Below are 17,525 nucleotides of genomic sequence, written 5' to 3' on the forward strand. Positions count from 1 at the left end.
GGTAAGGGTTTAAATAAAGATAAGTTCATGTAAAAGAACTTAAACTTTACAATTATTTGTCCTAAAAATGTGTTTCAAAAGTTTATATACATAAAATTATAAGAAAATTTAACGAGAGAAGAAAATAGTAAGATTAACGAAAATAAATAATTTTTATTAATAATCAAAATATTTAAGAAAAGAAAAATATTTAAATTTGTAATATAATCCTTGCATGGCAATAGATAATTACAATTAAAAGAAAACATTAATAATATAGTAATTATTTATCTAATAAAAGTAATCATACGTCAGTTTTGATACATAGATAAACAAAAGCATACATATTGAAATATGAATTATGAGTGTGAAATAAATCAATACAAGAAATATTTTGAATTATAATCATATTAACTTTGGGTTCGAGGAAATTGGGTTGGCCGATATCTATGCCCACACCCAATCCTATTTGAGTTGGTTTTTTTTTTTTTTTTTTCTGTTGGTTGAACCCAAGCTAATTATGCTCAGACTTGATCCAAGGTTGGGTTTTGCCTGCCTAAATTGCAATCCTAATTTCAATCCAAAAGACAAAATTCTTGATTGATTTTCATTCAAAAAACAAGGGAAAAAAAATCCTAATTTGTTATATATATTTTCAAATTTTTTGAAAAAACTCTTGAAAATGATATTTTTATGAAAACGATGAATTCAAACGATTATAACATTTAATCACGAGAAATGCGAGAGACGACGTCCATGGACTGTTCAGAAAAATACTAAATAGACTATTAAGAAATTGTCAAAAACTTAGAAACTATTTAGAAAGAAGTCTCTCCATGAAAGTTCTTTTAAGTAATTTCACTTTTTTTATTTATGCCTATATCCAAAAAGACAAAATTTTCTAATTGTATAGGGGTATTTTGGTAATCATAAAGCCTTCAAGACACGCAAAAAAGAAATTTTAATATGAAAATGGCACATTCGTTATATCACAAGAAGCCTCGGGCATTATCTAAAACATCCAATTATAATGACAAATGGCCACACACTTATATCAGCAAAATCCACAGTTCACTACATTATTGTTCGTTCTTCACGCCAACTCTTTCCCTCTCTTCCCCCCAAAGGTGGCTTTAAGCAACAAACACTCTCTCTCTCTGTTTCGATTGTTGTCTCAGTTGTTGTTCTCGTTCTTACTGGTACGCTCTTCTCTACAACAAATATCAAAGCTTTCTCTCTCTCTTTAATGGTGGTTTGATTTGATCTGTATTTCAACTAAAACTTACTTCATTTTGCAGCTTTTACATACGGTTAGGGTTTAAACAAGCATCATAGACTATTTTGTGAGGTTTTTATTAGGTTTTCAAGATGTCTTCTAGTTCTAGAGGGGGTAAAGATCCGCCGCCGCCGAGACGGATCATGCGCACTCAAACAGCTGGAAATCTTGGTGAATCTTCGATCTTTGATAGTGAAGTTGTTCCATCTTCGCTCTTCGAGATCGCTCCTATCCTTCGTGTCGCCAATGAAGTCGAAGCCAGCAATCCTAGGGTTGCTTATCTTTGTAAGTTCTTCTCTTTCTATCTGTTTTTTTTTTTTTATTTTTAAAATTATTATTTTTTTGTTTGATTTTGCTTTAATTATTGACAAAGAAGTATCATCAAATGTGGCCACTCTTAGCCTACTTGCGACACTTGTTAGTGGAGTAGGGCCGAGGGGAATTACAGGCTGGTTAAATTACCAAAATGTCCTTAATAGGACACGTGTTCATCATATAGCGCGAGCACAGAATGACCAGCATTTTTAATCACGAAATATGAATTCTTAGTCAGTGGCGTGTTTGGATGCAATTTCTCTTCTTTTATTTTAATGGAGAAAAATTGAATTATGAGGTCCAATTGAGTTTCTCTCGCACCATGCATCTGAGGAATTAGTGCATCGAGAATGGTGGGCACACCTGGATGCGCGGCGAGGATTAATGGGACCCTCGAGAACGGTGTGTCCGCCCACATTGTCCAATGGTGCCATGGTACAATCATTTCTGGAATTAAGTATTCTATCATTCCATCTGTTCAATAAGATTTTTACCAAGTTACAATGTTCAAGGATTAAGTAAAAAATAACAGAAAAAGAAAGACTCAAGAATGGCTTTTACATGGGCCAATTGATTGACATCCATTGTCCTTTGTTTCTCATAATTAAGGAAGATTTTTGGACATTGATGGAACTGTGTGATGCAATTTAGGGAATGCTATCGGATTGGTAAAGTGGCATGAAAGAATTTCTGTTGGTGGTGGTGGGCTTGTTTTGGACAAACTAAGTTGCATTTTGGAATTATTTTCATTTAATGAACATAATTTATAAGAAGTTACATGACTGTTATTGAAGCCCCCCAGTTATGGCTGGCTGAAGTTTGATTCCACAATGGAGTGTTCGTTTTGATGGAAACCTTATCTCAAAGATTTGAGGTCAGCTAAAAAAATGTTGGAACATAAATTTATCAAAAAGCAATGTCTCAACATAAGGAATAAATTGTACAGATGTGTCGAAGTATCGGGTCAGTATAGGCTAATTGTTAATTGTTGTACACTAGGATCTCTCCTCCTTTGCTTTTGTATTTTTTTTACTTAAGTATCTTGCTGCTATCTTTGTTACGTGGATATTGGTATCATAGTTTAACATGGGTACAAGTTTCAAAATCGACTTACCCAGAAAAATATGATTAGTGGTCTCAACATTATATTTTAAAATAATTTGAAAATCCATTTTTATATATTAACAAGGATATCAATGGATCGCGACAAGATATCTTATGGTATGATTTATAGAAGCATCATCATCATCATCAAAGCTTTATTCCAAAAATTGGCGGTCAGTTGAGTGGATCTTGTTTCCTCATTCAATTCCGTCTAAAGACATGTCTTTCATTAATTCAAGTGGATTGATATTCTCTCTTACCATCTCAATCCAAGTTCTTTTTCATCTTCTTCTTACTTCATCTTGCAAATTTCTTTTAATTGAGAGTGCAATCGAATCGACCCTCATTGCCCACTACCAAATCATCTCAATTGACTTTCCCTTAGTTTATCACCTATCTAAACTACAACTACATTTTCATGATTCTAATTTTATATTTTTTAGTCTTTTCATTTATTCATCTTAGCAACCTTATGAATAGTACGGTCAATCTATGAACATTTTGTTTATGATTGCCCAACATTCAACTCTATTTGCTATCTCCTATATTATTGTTATTCATGGGATCTGATGCATATATATGCTGGTGTTGGAGATAGGTCGTTTCTATGCCTTCGAGAAAGCTCACAGGTTGGACCCTACTTCTAGTGGACGAGGTGTTCGTCAATTCAAGACTGCACTTCTACAACGTTTAGAAAGGGTAAGCATTATGTTCTTTTATTTTCCTCATATTTGAGTTAAGAGATTAGAATATAAAGGGGTCAATATTATTACATCATAAACACAAGAAATTCATCATATTCTTATTATGCTTCTTTGTTATATTCTGAATACATTATGATTAACCTCTTTTATATTTGGTGACTATTAATTGGTCTTAATTATTAGTTACTAAATTGTTTTTCAATCAAACTTTAGTGCTTTTTTATTTTTCTATGTATGAAACTGAGAATGGTATGCGTAATCAAAGAAATGCTTCTTAAAGTGGAAAATGGTATTGTTGGGGACTATTTTTATTTTTATGAGATTCTTTGCATTATTTTAAAATTAAAATTTAAAAAGTAAGCTTTCCATTGAGATTCTTCTCTTTATTTGTTGCCATCTAAAATGTATACAACAATTAGTTGGTCATTTATGATCATTTGATACTAAGGAATTTTGATCCAGACAGTCATTTAGACGAGTTCTGTTTGCTGGGAAATTAGGATTTATGAAAAATGTTTCCCCATGAATGGAAAGATCTCCATCAAAATGCAATGTGGCGCACTATTACAAACCCAAGGGAGGGAGTTTTGCCAATGGTTTGTATAAGGGTTTAGAGAGGGGACGATCCCGTGGTGATTCTAGTTATGAGAGATGGATGAACAACATGGTGTTGTGATAGTGTCAAGAGTTAGATAGAGACGATATGAATTACAATAAATAGAACATCTCATCTCAAGTGTAGCCATTAAAAAAATAATTTTTTCTAATTGCTACATCATCATCTTTTTAAACCATTGATTCTTTTCCATCAAGGGTGGTTTGTGGGTGTACAAATAAGGAGTATCCCTAGATTGAATTATGGTTCGGTAATTAAAGTCTGCGTCCTGTAATCTTTTGCAACTCCCGATTAAGATTGCTACATATTTTAATTTTCTTTGATTATTATGTTAAATCTCTGGTTAGATTGAATGATTAGTTTCTATTGCATGGATGTTTCATATGTTGTAAATTGCTTTGCAAAACATATAGGGTCGGGTTCTGACGAGTTATGAGAAACTACATGATCTCAACCATGTAAACATGAAATCCAACGGTTGGGATTTATACATATCCATGTAAGATAAATCTCGAGAATACTTATATCGAGGATAAATATCAACCATTGGATTTTATTTTTTCACAGTTGGGATCATGTGTTTTTTTCCTTGAGTCCTTCTTCATGAGCCAACGAAACCCAACCCAAACAAATATTCAGTGTTAAATTCCGTCTGGTCTCAAAATGTCTTGACCGAGGAGCTTCGGTTTCGGTCAAAACTGGAATGGAAGATTTATCCCTCAAAGCCTTGTTCTAGCTTGTCTTAGAATGTCTCGGATTGTCATAGTTTTTATCCTGATATAGCCAATGGTTCGAGACAAGGCTCTAAACCTTTCATATATAAGTGTATATAGCCATTTATACCTCCTTTCTCCCTCCCTCTTTTTGTTCCCTGACTTCTCCTTTACCCCTTTTCAGGAGAATGATCCAACTTTAATGGGAAGAGTAAAAAAGAGTGATGCACGTGAAATGCAGAGTTTCTATCAACAATACTACAAGAAATATATCCAAGCATTGCAGAATGTTGCTGATAAAGCTGACCGGTGAGTTTCGTGTGAGACTTTACCATGTATAAGTGTGTTATGGTACTTTTCTTGGAATATTTTTCTGTATAATGTAATCTTTGTTTTGATAGTTATTTTTGTCTACCCATTCAGAGCACAACTTACAAAAGCCTATCAAACTGCTGCTGTCCTTTTTGAGGTTTTGAAGGCTGTCAATCTGACACAATCTGTTGAAGTTGATCATGAGGTGAAGCCACAACAATATCTGACGTGTCTTTTATTTAAGGGTATTTTAGAAACACCCCCCTATTAAATTGGTGATATTAGGTTTACCCCCTTGCTAAATGCAAGATTAGGTTCACACTCCTTCATTGTAAGTGAAGATTGTTTTTTCTTGATGATTTAACAGTGAACTTTGATTTAGTAATTTAAGTATATGAAAAGCATTTTGAAAAAATAAATAAAATTTCACCGTTAAATCATCAAGAAAATGCAACGTTGACTTATGTTCAATGGTGGTAAACCTAACATCACCAATTTAATATGGGGGTATTTCTAAAATACCCTTTTTTTAATTATGTTCTTTGAATGAACCGCTTTTTGGACATTTTTTTCAGAGAAGTTAGAATTTGGATATTGCAATCTTCTTCCAGCTCAGGAACTCTCATGTTTGTAATATGATGATTGCCCTTTTACATAGATATTGGAGACTCATAACAAGGTTGCTGAAAAAACGGAGATATATGTTCCTTACAATATTCTTCCTCTCGACCCTGATAGCTCAAATCAGGCTATTATGCAATATCCAGAGGTCTGTATGCAATATCCTCATTTCCACTTTTTTTTCCTCCGAATGTTGGTGAAGTACTTTTTGATTGGTTATTTCACATTCTCAGATTCAAGCGGTTGTTTTTGCACTTCGTAACACCAGGGGCCTGCCATGGCCCACGGGCTACAAGAAAAAAGTAGATGAAGACATTCTTGACTGGCTTCAGGCAATGTTCGGATTTCAGGTGAACAAATAGCGTCTAACGTTCTCTTTCTACCTCAACTCACTTGGTTATATTTAGACTCTTTGAAATATGGTCCTTCAAACATGATAACTGTCTATTCAACTTTTGGATTGAAAATTTTTTAGGTTTTAAAATTTAGAACACTGAGATTCAATGGAAAACAATGCTCCAAATATTTGGGCCAGCAACATGAATATTATTTATCCATTCAGTTCCATCTTACATATTCAAATAGGATGTCTTCGTATAATATTTTTTACAACCTCCATTAATTTCATTTTCTTTCAGAGCATTGATGACGCAAGAGCAACTTACATTTGATGCACTTGCATTACACCTAAGTTAGGCTCTCCTCTAAAGAGATGGCCCACAAGAGAAGGGAGAAGAAAAGTGCCATGAGTCTAACTTGAACAATTGCCTGCTTTTTATTAGTACAATCACGATTTTTTTAAAACCAAATATTGCTTTAAATAGTACAATCATGTTTTTTTTTGTGTGTGTGGAAAAGTAGTAGAATCATAATTAAAGCAATATTTGATTTTAACATTTTGGTTTTACTGATCGTAAAAGATATTTGGTTTTAATATTTTTAGCAAATCATGAAATTACTATTTATAGTAAAATTTGTATTTATTTATTTATTTTTTTTTGTTGAAGAAAATTAGGTTCTTTTTGATTAAGTCAAAAAAAGGTTCAAAATTTTATAGAATGAAACATTCCAAAACAATTAAAATTTTCGGTAGGAAACATTCTGAGACAGAACAAAACAGTTTGAAAATATTTAAAACATTCCGAAACATTCAAGGTAGGTCTTGACGACTTAAGATTTGATGTCTCATGGGGTTCAAATAGTATGCCGCAGAATTTCACAAGCATTGGATCCACAACTTTTTATTTTCTTGACGCTCATTATTATAGTTTTCATATTTGATCTAAGATTTGATTCAACTCGTAGGTCTCAAATCATAAGCATATAGGGCTTAAAAAAGTAGTGGATTCACTGCCTTTAGTTTTCTTGCCACTCATGGTTATAGTTTTTACTTATGAACATACAGAAGGATAGCGTGGCTAATCAAAGGGAGCACTTGATTTTGCTACTCGCAAATGTCCATATACGACAATTTCCGAAGCCTGACCAACAGCCCAAGGTTTTCTTCTTTTCTCAAGATGTTCATTCTGATCTTTTCTGCTTCTGAGAATTCTTGAATATACTTGTGATAACACGTGTGTGCATTTCTGTTTTAGTTGGACGAGCGAGCACTGACTGAAGTCATGAAGAAATTGTTCAAAAATTACAAGAAATGGTGCAAGTACTTGCATCGCAAGAGTAGCCTTTGGTGAGGTGTTCCAGTATGAAATTGATTGTGTTGCATGGATATGTTTGTAATGTTGACTGAGAACTGATGATAATCTGTATAATAAAACACTATGGTGGGTCCTACTCTAGCTACAGTTATGAGGTATAAGCGTCCCATCCAATTACAGTGTAGTGGGATCCACTTTATTACCTTCCGTCTTCACCCCCTCTCAACTTTATTGTCTTTCCTCTCCTCCCCCTCCCTCTTTTTCAATGATGCCCTCTCTAATTTTATACCCCTCTAACTCTACTATCTTTTCTCTTTTACCCCTTTAACCCCAAAGAGGATGCCCATGTGCCATGGGCATGGGCGAATTCTAGTTTCCTTTTATGGTACTCTATTTCTGGGTTTTCCATGGGTATCATAATTGTTTTATCCACTCTACCTTATCTAGCTTATTCAAGGTTGATTTTTCAATGAATTTTTAACCTTTTGTCTGTTGTACTGTGCTCACAGTTTGTGTTTTTATCCACTATATTGCAGGTTGCCAACCATACAACAGGAAGTGCAACAGCGGAAATTACTCTATATGGGTTTATATCTTCTCATATGGGGTGAAGCTGCAAACTTACGATTCATGCCTGAATGCCTTTGCTATATCTATCATAATGTAAATCCTGTTACATTTCCTTCACTTCATGTCCTCACCTTTGCTTTGATCGTAGGACAGTATTTCTTTTGGAAGTTTCCATTGTGTGATCTAGCTATTGTAAAGTTATTTGTTTCTATCCCTGATACAATTTGTTATTTTTTTTCCTGGTTTGTTGTTAATTTTTATTCAAGTAACCAGGAGTTCACAAAAAAAAAAAAAAAAAAAAAAAAAAAACTTACTAGATCTAGATTCACTCATGGAAAAAAATGAGAGAAAACCAATCCTTGCCTGTTAATAATATAATCCCATCTAAATGCAATCCTCAAAAAGCATCCGTTGTACTGTGTCAGAATTTGCATTGATTCATTCAATTGGAAATATTTTAGATGCACTGATGTTTGATCGTTCTTTGATACATCCGTTCTATTTTCTGGCATGTCCTCTATATTTGTCTTTTTGTGCTATGTAGTTCTCACACTTATTCATTTATTTTATGACTTCTTACCTTTTTAGATGGCATTTGAACTATACGGTATGCTAGCTGGGAATGTCAGTCCCATGACTGGTGAGAACGTGAAGCCAGCTTATGGGGGTGAAGAAGAGGCTTTCTTGAGAAAAGTTGTAACTCCAATTTATGAAATTATAGCCAAGGTATTTACATGTGCTTACTTTCGTATTTCTCTTCTATAAGCTTGGGATTTGCCTAATTTTTCTACTTTTTCGCAATTTCATTTTTTCCACTATCTTTGTTCTGCTGGCTTTGCAGGAAGCTGAAAGGAGCAAAAGAGGGAAAACAAAGCATTCCCAATGGAGGAACTATGATGACTTAAATGAATACTTCTGGTATTGTTATATGCTTTGCTTGGTCTTGTTTTTCTCAATGTTCCATTTATGATATATAAGTCATTTTTTTCTATAAAAGTGTAGGTCAGTTAATTGTTTTCGGCTAGGATGGCCAATGCGGGCTGATGCCGATTTCTTTTGTGAGCCTCCAGAGCAGCTTCTTAATGACAAAAATGGGGTAACCTTTTGTGTAATATTTATTTCTTTTCCTTTCCTTTCTTCTTTCCCGATGTATTGTTCCATGAATTCACTCTCTATCAGTACCATAAAAATATTTTTGATAATTGAAATGTTTTCAATACCACTAGCGTATCTCTGTTCTAAATAACAATGCTATTTTTTTTTCTTGATTAGTAATAGCTTAATAATCATGGTTCTTGGATTTCCTGCTAGTATTCTGATTGACATTTGGAGATTTTGGTGGGAACATTTTATTAGCTTGCTTTAATTCTCATTGACCTTATTTTTGTGATATAACTTTAGATTTCCAGTGCATTATAGATTCAGCATTATAACTTTGTTAGTTTAAATGCTAGAATTTTTTCTTCCATTAATATTTTATTAATATTAAAGATTATAGACTATTATGCTGGGAAGCAATAGTATTTATTATGCTAGCGGATTTATGTTATGTCATATATTTCCACAACATATGACCATGGAGGCTGGAGTCATACACTTACCTTTTTTTTTTTCATAAGCTTTTTTCTTTTTTCTTAGTGAACGACGATTAAGCTTCTTCACAAGCACATTTACAACTTTACTTGGAGAATTGAGACGTACATCTGCCTTTTCTTTTCCTTTTGTCTAAGTGAATGACAATTAAACTTCTTAACAAGCATTTACTCCTTTTTATTAAACCTCGTGGCACATTGTGGGAGGCTAACAAGGCAAGTCTCAAAGCATAAGCCTCGAAAACCATTTAAATCACTATCCAAAATCAATGTTTTTAAAGGGGGTGTGGATGAAGCTCTTCAACTAAAGCATGAGACAGGCCTCATGAGCATGCCTCTTCAAATGTGTACTAAAAAATAGATTGAAAAATAATAAGATAAATTTAGTAAATTTGAACTTTTTAAGCCATTGCATCCTAAAATTATCATCAGCAAGATATGCATCCGCAAGGCATAGAGGGGGAGGGTCGATGTAATTGAGATCCAGTCTGGACAGCTAAATAAACGGATCCGTCTTCCTTCCTTTCCTCGGGGCTGTCCCTAACCTTAAGTACATAGCTTTGACGCGATGCATTAAAAAATGTGTAGAGTATGTGAAGCATTTGCCTTTTCTAAGGCTTAGCAAGTGACTTATTTGCCTAATGAGCTTTTACGCTATTTTAATAAGGAGCATATTGTTACATGGAGACCAGCTGTAAGGCGTAAGCCTCAAAAGCCAGTTCAAGCATTGCCCAAAACGAACAATCCAATTTGGAATCAACCTTTAGCCTGCCATACTTAGGGGCTTCAATAAAAGTATTGTTACTTCTTATAATTTATATGTTCATTAAATGATAATAATTCCAAAATACAACTTAGTTTATCAAAGACACCCATGAGACCCCAAGTGAATATCATCCGAAGTGAATGCTTTTCAAAATGCGTTCTACAAAGTTATTATGGCTCCGGTTTGGCAACCACCAAGAACAGCAGAAGTAATTAGGGTTCTCCTTCAAAATCCACATAACATAAATATTTCCATATATTTCTGTATTGTATGGGGAGGTTTTATAGTTCAACTTGGATTGCTTTTTTCGTTTGGTTTGGATTTGGGGTGTGCAAGGTGCAATATGTCTCTTGTTTTCTTCTTTGTGATTGCTTTGGTCCACCATCTTGATCTCTAAGGGCACCTTTTTTGTTGTTGTTTTGTGCTTTTCTATTTGATTAATGAAACATATTCTTTATTTATTTAAAGTTTTTTCTAACTGACCAAAATATACATTGAAATTGAAATTTAATACCTTGCTGCAGATATATGCTTATATAGCATAGTGGAATGGTTTTGGTTGAGCTTAATTAATTGAAAGAATAATTATTAATTGATTAAATGGGTATAGGTTTCTATAATTTTTTTCTTAATTTTTATTATTTGTGATATTTAGGAGAGAAAACCATACCAATGGGTGGGCAAGATTAATTTTGTTGAGATACGTTCATTTTGGCATATATTTAGAAGCTTTGATAGAATGTGGAGCTTTTTCATCCTATGTTTACAGGTAATTCTTTATCTTGTTGCATTAATTTCCCTCTTACCTCTTACCTCTTACCTCTTCATCTTCATTCTTTTTTGGGTCTAAATTTATTGTAATATATTAATTTTAATTATTTCATAAGGCAATGATTATAATTGCTTGGAATGGGTCGGGGCAATTGAGTGGTATCTTTGACGTTGATGTTATCAAGAAAGTGCTGAGTGTCTTCATCACTGCTGCAATACTGAAATTTGGACAAGGTTAGATTAAAGCATTAGATCTTGATGTTGTTATCAGCATATCCTCACTTTTTAGTTTTTACCATACTGATTTCTTTGATAGCTTCCTTTAAGTTCTTAAGTGGTTCCAATATCATTTTGTTTTTGTTTTGACGGGCAAGAAATCTCCAAAAAGTTCACTTCCTCTTGTTTAGGTCAATTATCCATAAAAATGGGGCGATTTGTGAGACAATGATGCATACCATCATTGCTGGGTGGATAAAGTAGAGTTGCACTTTTGGAGAATTTTGTGACCTACATGTAATGGTCAAACAAAGAGAAAATTTATGTCTGGAGTTTGTTTAAAATCTTATATTCTTGAACTACTGATGCGACAAATTGTTTGGGTAATTAACGTTGAACTCGAGTGGGTCCAATTTATTAAGGAGATTATATCCAGTTCATAATTTTCCTATTTCAGTTTTACATAAAAATCTGGGGCCCAGTGGTCTTTGATAAAAGTTTTTTGCTAAATTCTTTAGAGAGATATATTTGATATTATAGTGTATCTTTTAAATTAGTACTCTTAAGGAATTTCTTTTCCATGTCCAGTGGAATCAACATGACATTGTCTAAAAGTATTTTCCAGAAGTATTAAGGTTTAGTCAATAATATATTTTATTTTCTTAGAGCTTCTAAGGATATTGTATGGTAGAGGGACCAAGTTGTTATGCATTCATGGAATGTGGCTCAGTAATAAAATCTCTTGGGAGTTTAGTTGCAAATAATTTACTGACCTTATATGCAATTAATAGAGTTTTAAATAATAAAAGGTTTTTGATTTCTTAAGTTTATCATTACCTCGAAAAGGAGATGAATCAAAACCCTATAGCCTGTGAGTGTTGGAACCCATAAGGATCCCACTCCCCAAGGGGGGATGTGCCATCCTGTGCTCCCTGGATACGAACAAGCTCTAGAGAGAGGACCAGTAGTTCTCTTTAGACTCTGAGATCCCTAGATCAATGTGTTCTTTGGAGGTCGGGTAAGTTCAGATCTAGTGCCCAATTCAACCATCAGGGGGAGTTAATTTTGTCTTATGCTTTGGTCAATCTTCAATCCACATATGGAGATCAAGTCAGATCAGTTCTGTTTTTTTTGTTCGCAATTATTTGTTCTTTATGTTTTAAGTTTTTGAAATTCTTTAGTCATAGACGACAACATGCCTGGGCACATGTGTCAAGACATATTGATCCCTACAGGGTATGCTGTAAATCTGGTTCAAGTGTTTTGTATATATTGAGAAATATATACTGTAGAGTAGCATTGTTAATACTAACTACACAATATAAAGGGGAAATATTTAGATAAGATGGAATATATTTTCACATATGTCCATATCTTGGACAACAGGGGTTGCATCAGGCTGTCAGCAAGTGTAAACATAGTGCCAAATCCATTAACATTCATCCTAACTTGATTTTGAATCATATTAGCTCAAAATTTTTATTTTTTTTTGATAGGTCGAATCATATGAGTTCTGTATAAATAATTGTAAAAGAACAAAACATTTGAATGAGATAAGATTTATTTCTATCTGCATTGGATGTGCCAACATGATTTCTGACACAGCAAAATATTAGAAGTAGAGTGTCCTTATTACATAGATCAACATCAGTTGAAATGTTTCCAGAGTTCCTTTTAATCATTGATTTATTTATTTATTTATTATTATTTTGAAATTTTAGAGGTTCGAATTACATTGGTATAATAATGGCTGTTTTTCTACTTCATGCACATTGTGTTTGACTATTTCTTCTTTTGCAGCCGTGCTTGATGTAATCATGAGCTGGAAGGCAAGGCAGAGGATGTCATTCCAAATTAAGCTCAGATACATCTTAAAGGTTGTTTCCGCTGCTGCGTGGGTCATTATTTTACCAGTTACTTATGCTTATTCTTGGGCCCATCCTCCTGGATTTGCACAAACCATCAAGAAATGGTTTGGGAACAGTCCCCATTCGCCTACACTGTACATCATGGCTGTTATCATATACTTGTCACCAAATATGCTCGCTGGGTTGTTGTTTTTGGCCCCCTTCCTTAGGCGGTTTCTAGAAAGGTCAAACTACAGGATTGTGATGCTCATGATGTGGTGGTCTCAGGTATGCAGAATCATGAATCATTTTATGCATTGTTAGTGGATTATGGAATTTTCACGGATTTATATATATTGTTTCATGTTGATGTTTATAGTCTGATTAATACTGCCCAATGTTTAACAGCCCCGACTATATGTTGGAAGGGGAATGCATGAAGGCTGGGCCTCACTCGCCAAGTAAGAGTACAATGTTTGTAATGTTGGGTGGGGTTCTGACTGGAGTTATATTCTAATTTTATGTCAATATGCTTATCATTATTTCCAATTTCAGGTACACCGTGTTCTGGGTTCTTCTTCTAATAACAAAGCTAGCATTCAGTTACTATATAGAGGTATTGCTTGTATCCAGCTTCAAGAGTCATGATCGGTTGAAAATTAAGAAGCTTGTACTCTCTTTAAAATAGAGAGATGCTATTAGCACCCCAATTTTTACTTATCACACCTTAATTTATTAAATTGTTAATCACACCCCAATTGAAGATAAAAACACAACTCTTCAAACATTACAAAAGGTTTGGCTCAAATTATAATCTCAACAATTATGAATAGGTTCATATAAAATCCTAAACCCAAAAAATAGCAATCTAGCAAAAAGAGAGAGAGATAGAGAGCTTCTATTGGCACCCCAACTTTTACTTATTCTCAACCATTCACTTATTTTTTTTCCAATTGGGGTGTAATGAGTAAAGGTTGGGGTGCCAATAGCAACTCTTAAAATATTAGTCCAAATAATATATTAACAATAGTAGTCATCTTACTATTTTCTGTGGAGTTGGTCATCTAAGACGTTCTATGTGCCATTGCTGAAGTTTTATTCTCATTGTTCTGTCAATAAATAATTTTCTAGAATAAATTGAACTCTTGTAAAAGTTGTTTATCGAAAGCTAATCTAAAATAGAACTGCAAACAGACTAGTTGGTTGATAAACCTTGATACCTAGTTATAAGCTGGAATCTTACATTTTTATGATTGAAGAGTTTCATTAACCATTTTGATACCAAATTCGTATGGAATACTTCAGTATTTACGGTGACTAATGAGTACACCACAAAATGCTATATGACATTCTGTAGTTCAATGGTTAATTGCTTGTACTTTGTATGGTCAATGACGTCTAATATTCCAGAATATAACTAGACTTCTTGCTAATATTCTAATTATAATTCTTGTGTCAAACCATCATTTTTTCCTATGCAGATCAAGCCCCTTGTCGGTCCAACAAAAACAATAATGGACGTTCGCATATCAAGGTTTCAATGGCATGAATTCTTTCCAAGGGGTAATAACACAAGCAAAAGTCCTGGCTTTTATAACGACTCTTAAAATTTTCTTTTGTTTAATAGTGGAGTTATTTTTTATTTGCAGCCAAAAGTAATATGGGTGTTGTGATTGCACTCTGGGCTCCGGTTATTCTTGTATGTTTCTTTCTTATCTTAGTTGTTGGTTTTTCTTCTGTTTTAATTAGTTCGCTTTCCTGTTGAGTTCTAATTCAGCATTGCTTTTCAGGTTTATTTTATGGACACACAGATTTGGTATGCTATTTTCTCAACGATATTTGGGGGAATCTATGGTGCGTTTCGTCGTCTTGGTGAGGTCAGTGGATCTTGCTTTGCTCTCTAACTCTTTATGGCTGGGTATATCTGCTGTTTGGTTCTGTATTAAGTGTGTTAGGGTTTAGGGTCATTCTTTAAATCCCATTATGCATTGAAGTTTTAAAAATTTATGAGATGAAACCTTTTCTTAGAAATACAGAAATGTACATAATAATTTAGCTTTTCTTCCATTCTCTTTCTCAAATTTTTGTACATTCTGAATGCGTCATGAGTATTTAAAATAGGTGAATTCCAACGAACACCGAAGGAATTTGTTTGGGCCACACGTCATTGTTATTTTTTTTCCCTTTTTGTTTCGTCTGATCGCATTTCTTCCTCTGTATATTTCATTGTTTTTCTTATGAGTCGTGATGAATGGATGTGGTATATCATAAGCGGCTGATGCGGCAAGGGCACATAACTGTAGATCTTTTTCTTTGGGATATACTCAGGAAAAGATCTGCGTTTCTGTAACTTTGCCACATCAGCTGCGTACGATTTACTGCATCGTTTTATCATTAGTCTTTTCTTATACATTCTCTATCTATAAAGAAATGAGAAATATCGACAGACAGGTAGATTAGTTTTAACACCAAAGTTAATGTTAGGTATTGGTTAACTATTTCACAAATTTGACCTAATTGAATGTGAATCTCAAAACAAAAATAACAAAGAACATTAGTGCCAATTTTAGAACAACTTACACTTATACATACTGATAAAAAAAATTACCATTAGATATTGGTTGTTGGTTCTTAAAGCACATGTGCCATCTGTTTGTGTTATTGTTGCTTGCAGATTCGAACATTGGGAATGCTGAGATCCCGATTTCAGTCTTTGCCGGGTGCCTTTAATGCTCGTTTAATACCAGTAGAGAAGACAGGGGTGGCTAAGAAAAAGGGGCTGATGGCTACTTTTTCTCGCAAATTTGATGAGGTTTGAACTTTCTTGTATTATCTATATAATTAAACACAACTGTAGCACACTAACTATAGTTTTGTGGGGGATAAACGTCCCACTTAGCCACAGTTTGTGGGGTCCACACTGCCCCACACTTTATTGCATTTCCTCTTCACCCTCTTCAACATTATTGTCTTTCCTCTCCTCGACCCTTTTCGATAAAACCTTTTAACTTTACTATCTTTTCTCTTTTACCCCTTTAACCTAAGAGAGGATTAACCTCAAAAGATTTTTGATAATACCCCTCCAACTTTATTATTTTTCTTTGTTACCCTGCTAAACCCAAAGAGGATGCGGCATGGACAAACTCTAGTTTGTCAATAAGACCAAGATCTCATTGTCATTGATTTTTTGAGTACTGTACATGGGTTTATTGAATTCTCTTGGAACATATCTGGAAATCTCACTGATTGCTGGTTATTTCAGATCCCTTCCGATAAAGACAAGGAGGCAGCGAAATTTGCACAATTGTGGAACAAAATCATTAGCAGTTTCAGAGAGGAAGATTTAATAAGTCACAGGTACTTGAAGGGTGCATCACTGGGAACAGAGATTTTCTGTTACCAAATTTCTGTGCTAAGCTGATGAAGCAATGATATGATGCCATGTGTATGGAAAAAGCAAGTAAAATCCAAGCACTTAGATCGCCCAAAATGTTTCTCTCTACTAACCAGTCACAATTTCTATTTCAATACACCTGGTGTCATGCCTTTGGGTCAATCACCTTAGCACATAATTTTGTAACAGCAAATCTCTGTTCCTTTTCGAATCTTACTGTATTGAATCGATTCTATTGTTCTCTCTTTTATTTTCTTCGTGCGTGAGATCAAGGTGGGTGTTTGGTAACAGATGCAGGTCTATTCCTAGATTAATAGAATCTTAATTTTTTAAAAGTAAGAAATTTATTCTGGATTAATAATCTTACTGTGAACAATCATCTTTATTGGGATGATGTTTCACATTCCACATGTAATTTTAAGTTTAGTTTAGAGATACATTCCATTAGAATTTTTTCTGTTTGGAAATACCCCCTTTGGTCTATACGATTGCAAGAGAAAATGGATGAAAATGGTTTTCCCTGGAAAATGCATTTCACCTTGACTCCTTCCCCCACAATGCTAGCAAATAAATTCTCAGATTTTTTTTCTTTCTGAGAACCATTTTTTGATTTTCAGATAAAACATTTTCATGGCAATTTTACACCCCTAAAATTTATTATGCTATATTCCGCTGGGATAATCTGATATCATTTGAAATCTCAGGGAAATGGACTTACTGCTTGTTCCCTATTGGGCTGATCGTGCTTTGAATCTTATCCAATGGCCTCCATTCTTACTTGCTAGCAAGGTTTGTATTTACTTAAGTTCTTGCCTTTAGTAGCTATTGCGGAGTCTCACATATGTCAAATCTTTTTTGTACGTAGATCCCAATAGCATTAGATATGGCTAAAGATAGCAATGGTAAGGACCGTGAGCTGAAGAAGCGAATCAATGCGGACGATTATATGTATTGTGCTGTTCGTGAGTGTTATGCTTCATTTAGAAATGTTATTAACTTCTTAGTTCAAGGAGATCGAGAAAAAGAGTAAGGGATTCGTTTCGTCACCTGATTTATGAGTATTTTACTTTGTTT

The 17,525-nt window shown here is 34.1% G+C and overlaps 1 protein-coding gene across 1 annotated transcript in view; it reads left to right on the forward strand.

Annotated features, from left to right (window-relative positions):
- The first annotated feature begins 1,026 nt into the window (after window positions 1-1,026).
- LOC147383798 (callose synthase 3-like) overlaps window positions 1,027-17,525 on the forward strand; it is a 28,383-nt gene continuing 11,884 nt past the window's right edge. Inside the window, exons 1-25 of the mRNA XM_086425188.1 lie at window positions 1,027-1,178; window positions 1,278-1,540; window positions 3,273-3,373; window positions 4,892-5,016; window positions 5,131-5,224; window positions 5,678-5,788; window positions 5,874-5,990; window positions 7,046-7,138; window positions 7,236-7,327; window positions 7,832-7,958; window positions 8,454-8,591; window positions 8,707-8,783; window positions 8,868-8,961; window positions 10,879-10,992; window positions 11,111-11,228; window positions 13,011-13,345; window positions 13,466-13,518; window positions 13,613-13,673; window positions 14,539-14,620; window positions 14,707-14,756; window positions 14,848-14,934; window positions 15,732-15,869; window positions 16,320-16,414; window positions 17,156-17,240; window positions 17,317-17,477. Of these exons, the coding sequence (XP_086281314.1) occupies window positions 1,348-1,540; window positions 3,273-3,373; window positions 4,892-5,016; window positions 5,131-5,224; window positions 5,678-5,788; window positions 5,874-5,990; window positions 7,046-7,138; window positions 7,236-7,327; window positions 7,832-7,958; window positions 8,454-8,591; window positions 8,707-8,783; window positions 8,868-8,961; window positions 10,879-10,992; window positions 11,111-11,228; window positions 13,011-13,345; window positions 13,466-13,518; window positions 13,613-13,673; window positions 14,539-14,620; window positions 14,707-14,756; window positions 14,848-14,934; window positions 15,732-15,869; window positions 16,320-16,414; window positions 17,156-17,240; window positions 17,317-17,477 (2,741 nt within the window). The 5' untranslated portion in view covers window positions 1,027-1,178; window positions 1,278-1,347. The remainder of the gene's footprint in view (window positions 1,179-1,277; window positions 1,541-3,272; window positions 3,374-4,891; window positions 5,017-5,130; window positions 5,225-5,677; window positions 5,789-5,873; window positions 5,991-7,045; window positions 7,139-7,235; window positions 7,328-7,831; window positions 7,959-8,453; window positions 8,592-8,706; window positions 8,784-8,867; window positions 8,962-10,878; window positions 10,993-11,110; window positions 11,229-13,010; window positions 13,346-13,465; window positions 13,519-13,612; window positions 13,674-14,538; window positions 14,621-14,706; window positions 14,757-14,847; window positions 14,935-15,731; window positions 15,870-16,319; window positions 16,415-17,155; window positions 17,241-17,316; window positions 17,478-17,525) is intronic.

This window comes from Akebia trifoliata, chromosome 15, assembly GCF_017979445.1.
Source record: "Akebia trifoliata isolate Shusen 1 chromosome 15, ASM1797944v1, whole genome shotgun sequence".
In the NCBI taxonomy this organism is placed as follows: domain Eukaryota; kingdom Viridiplantae; phylum Streptophyta; class Magnoliopsida; order Ranunculales; family Lardizabalaceae; genus Akebia; species Akebia trifoliata.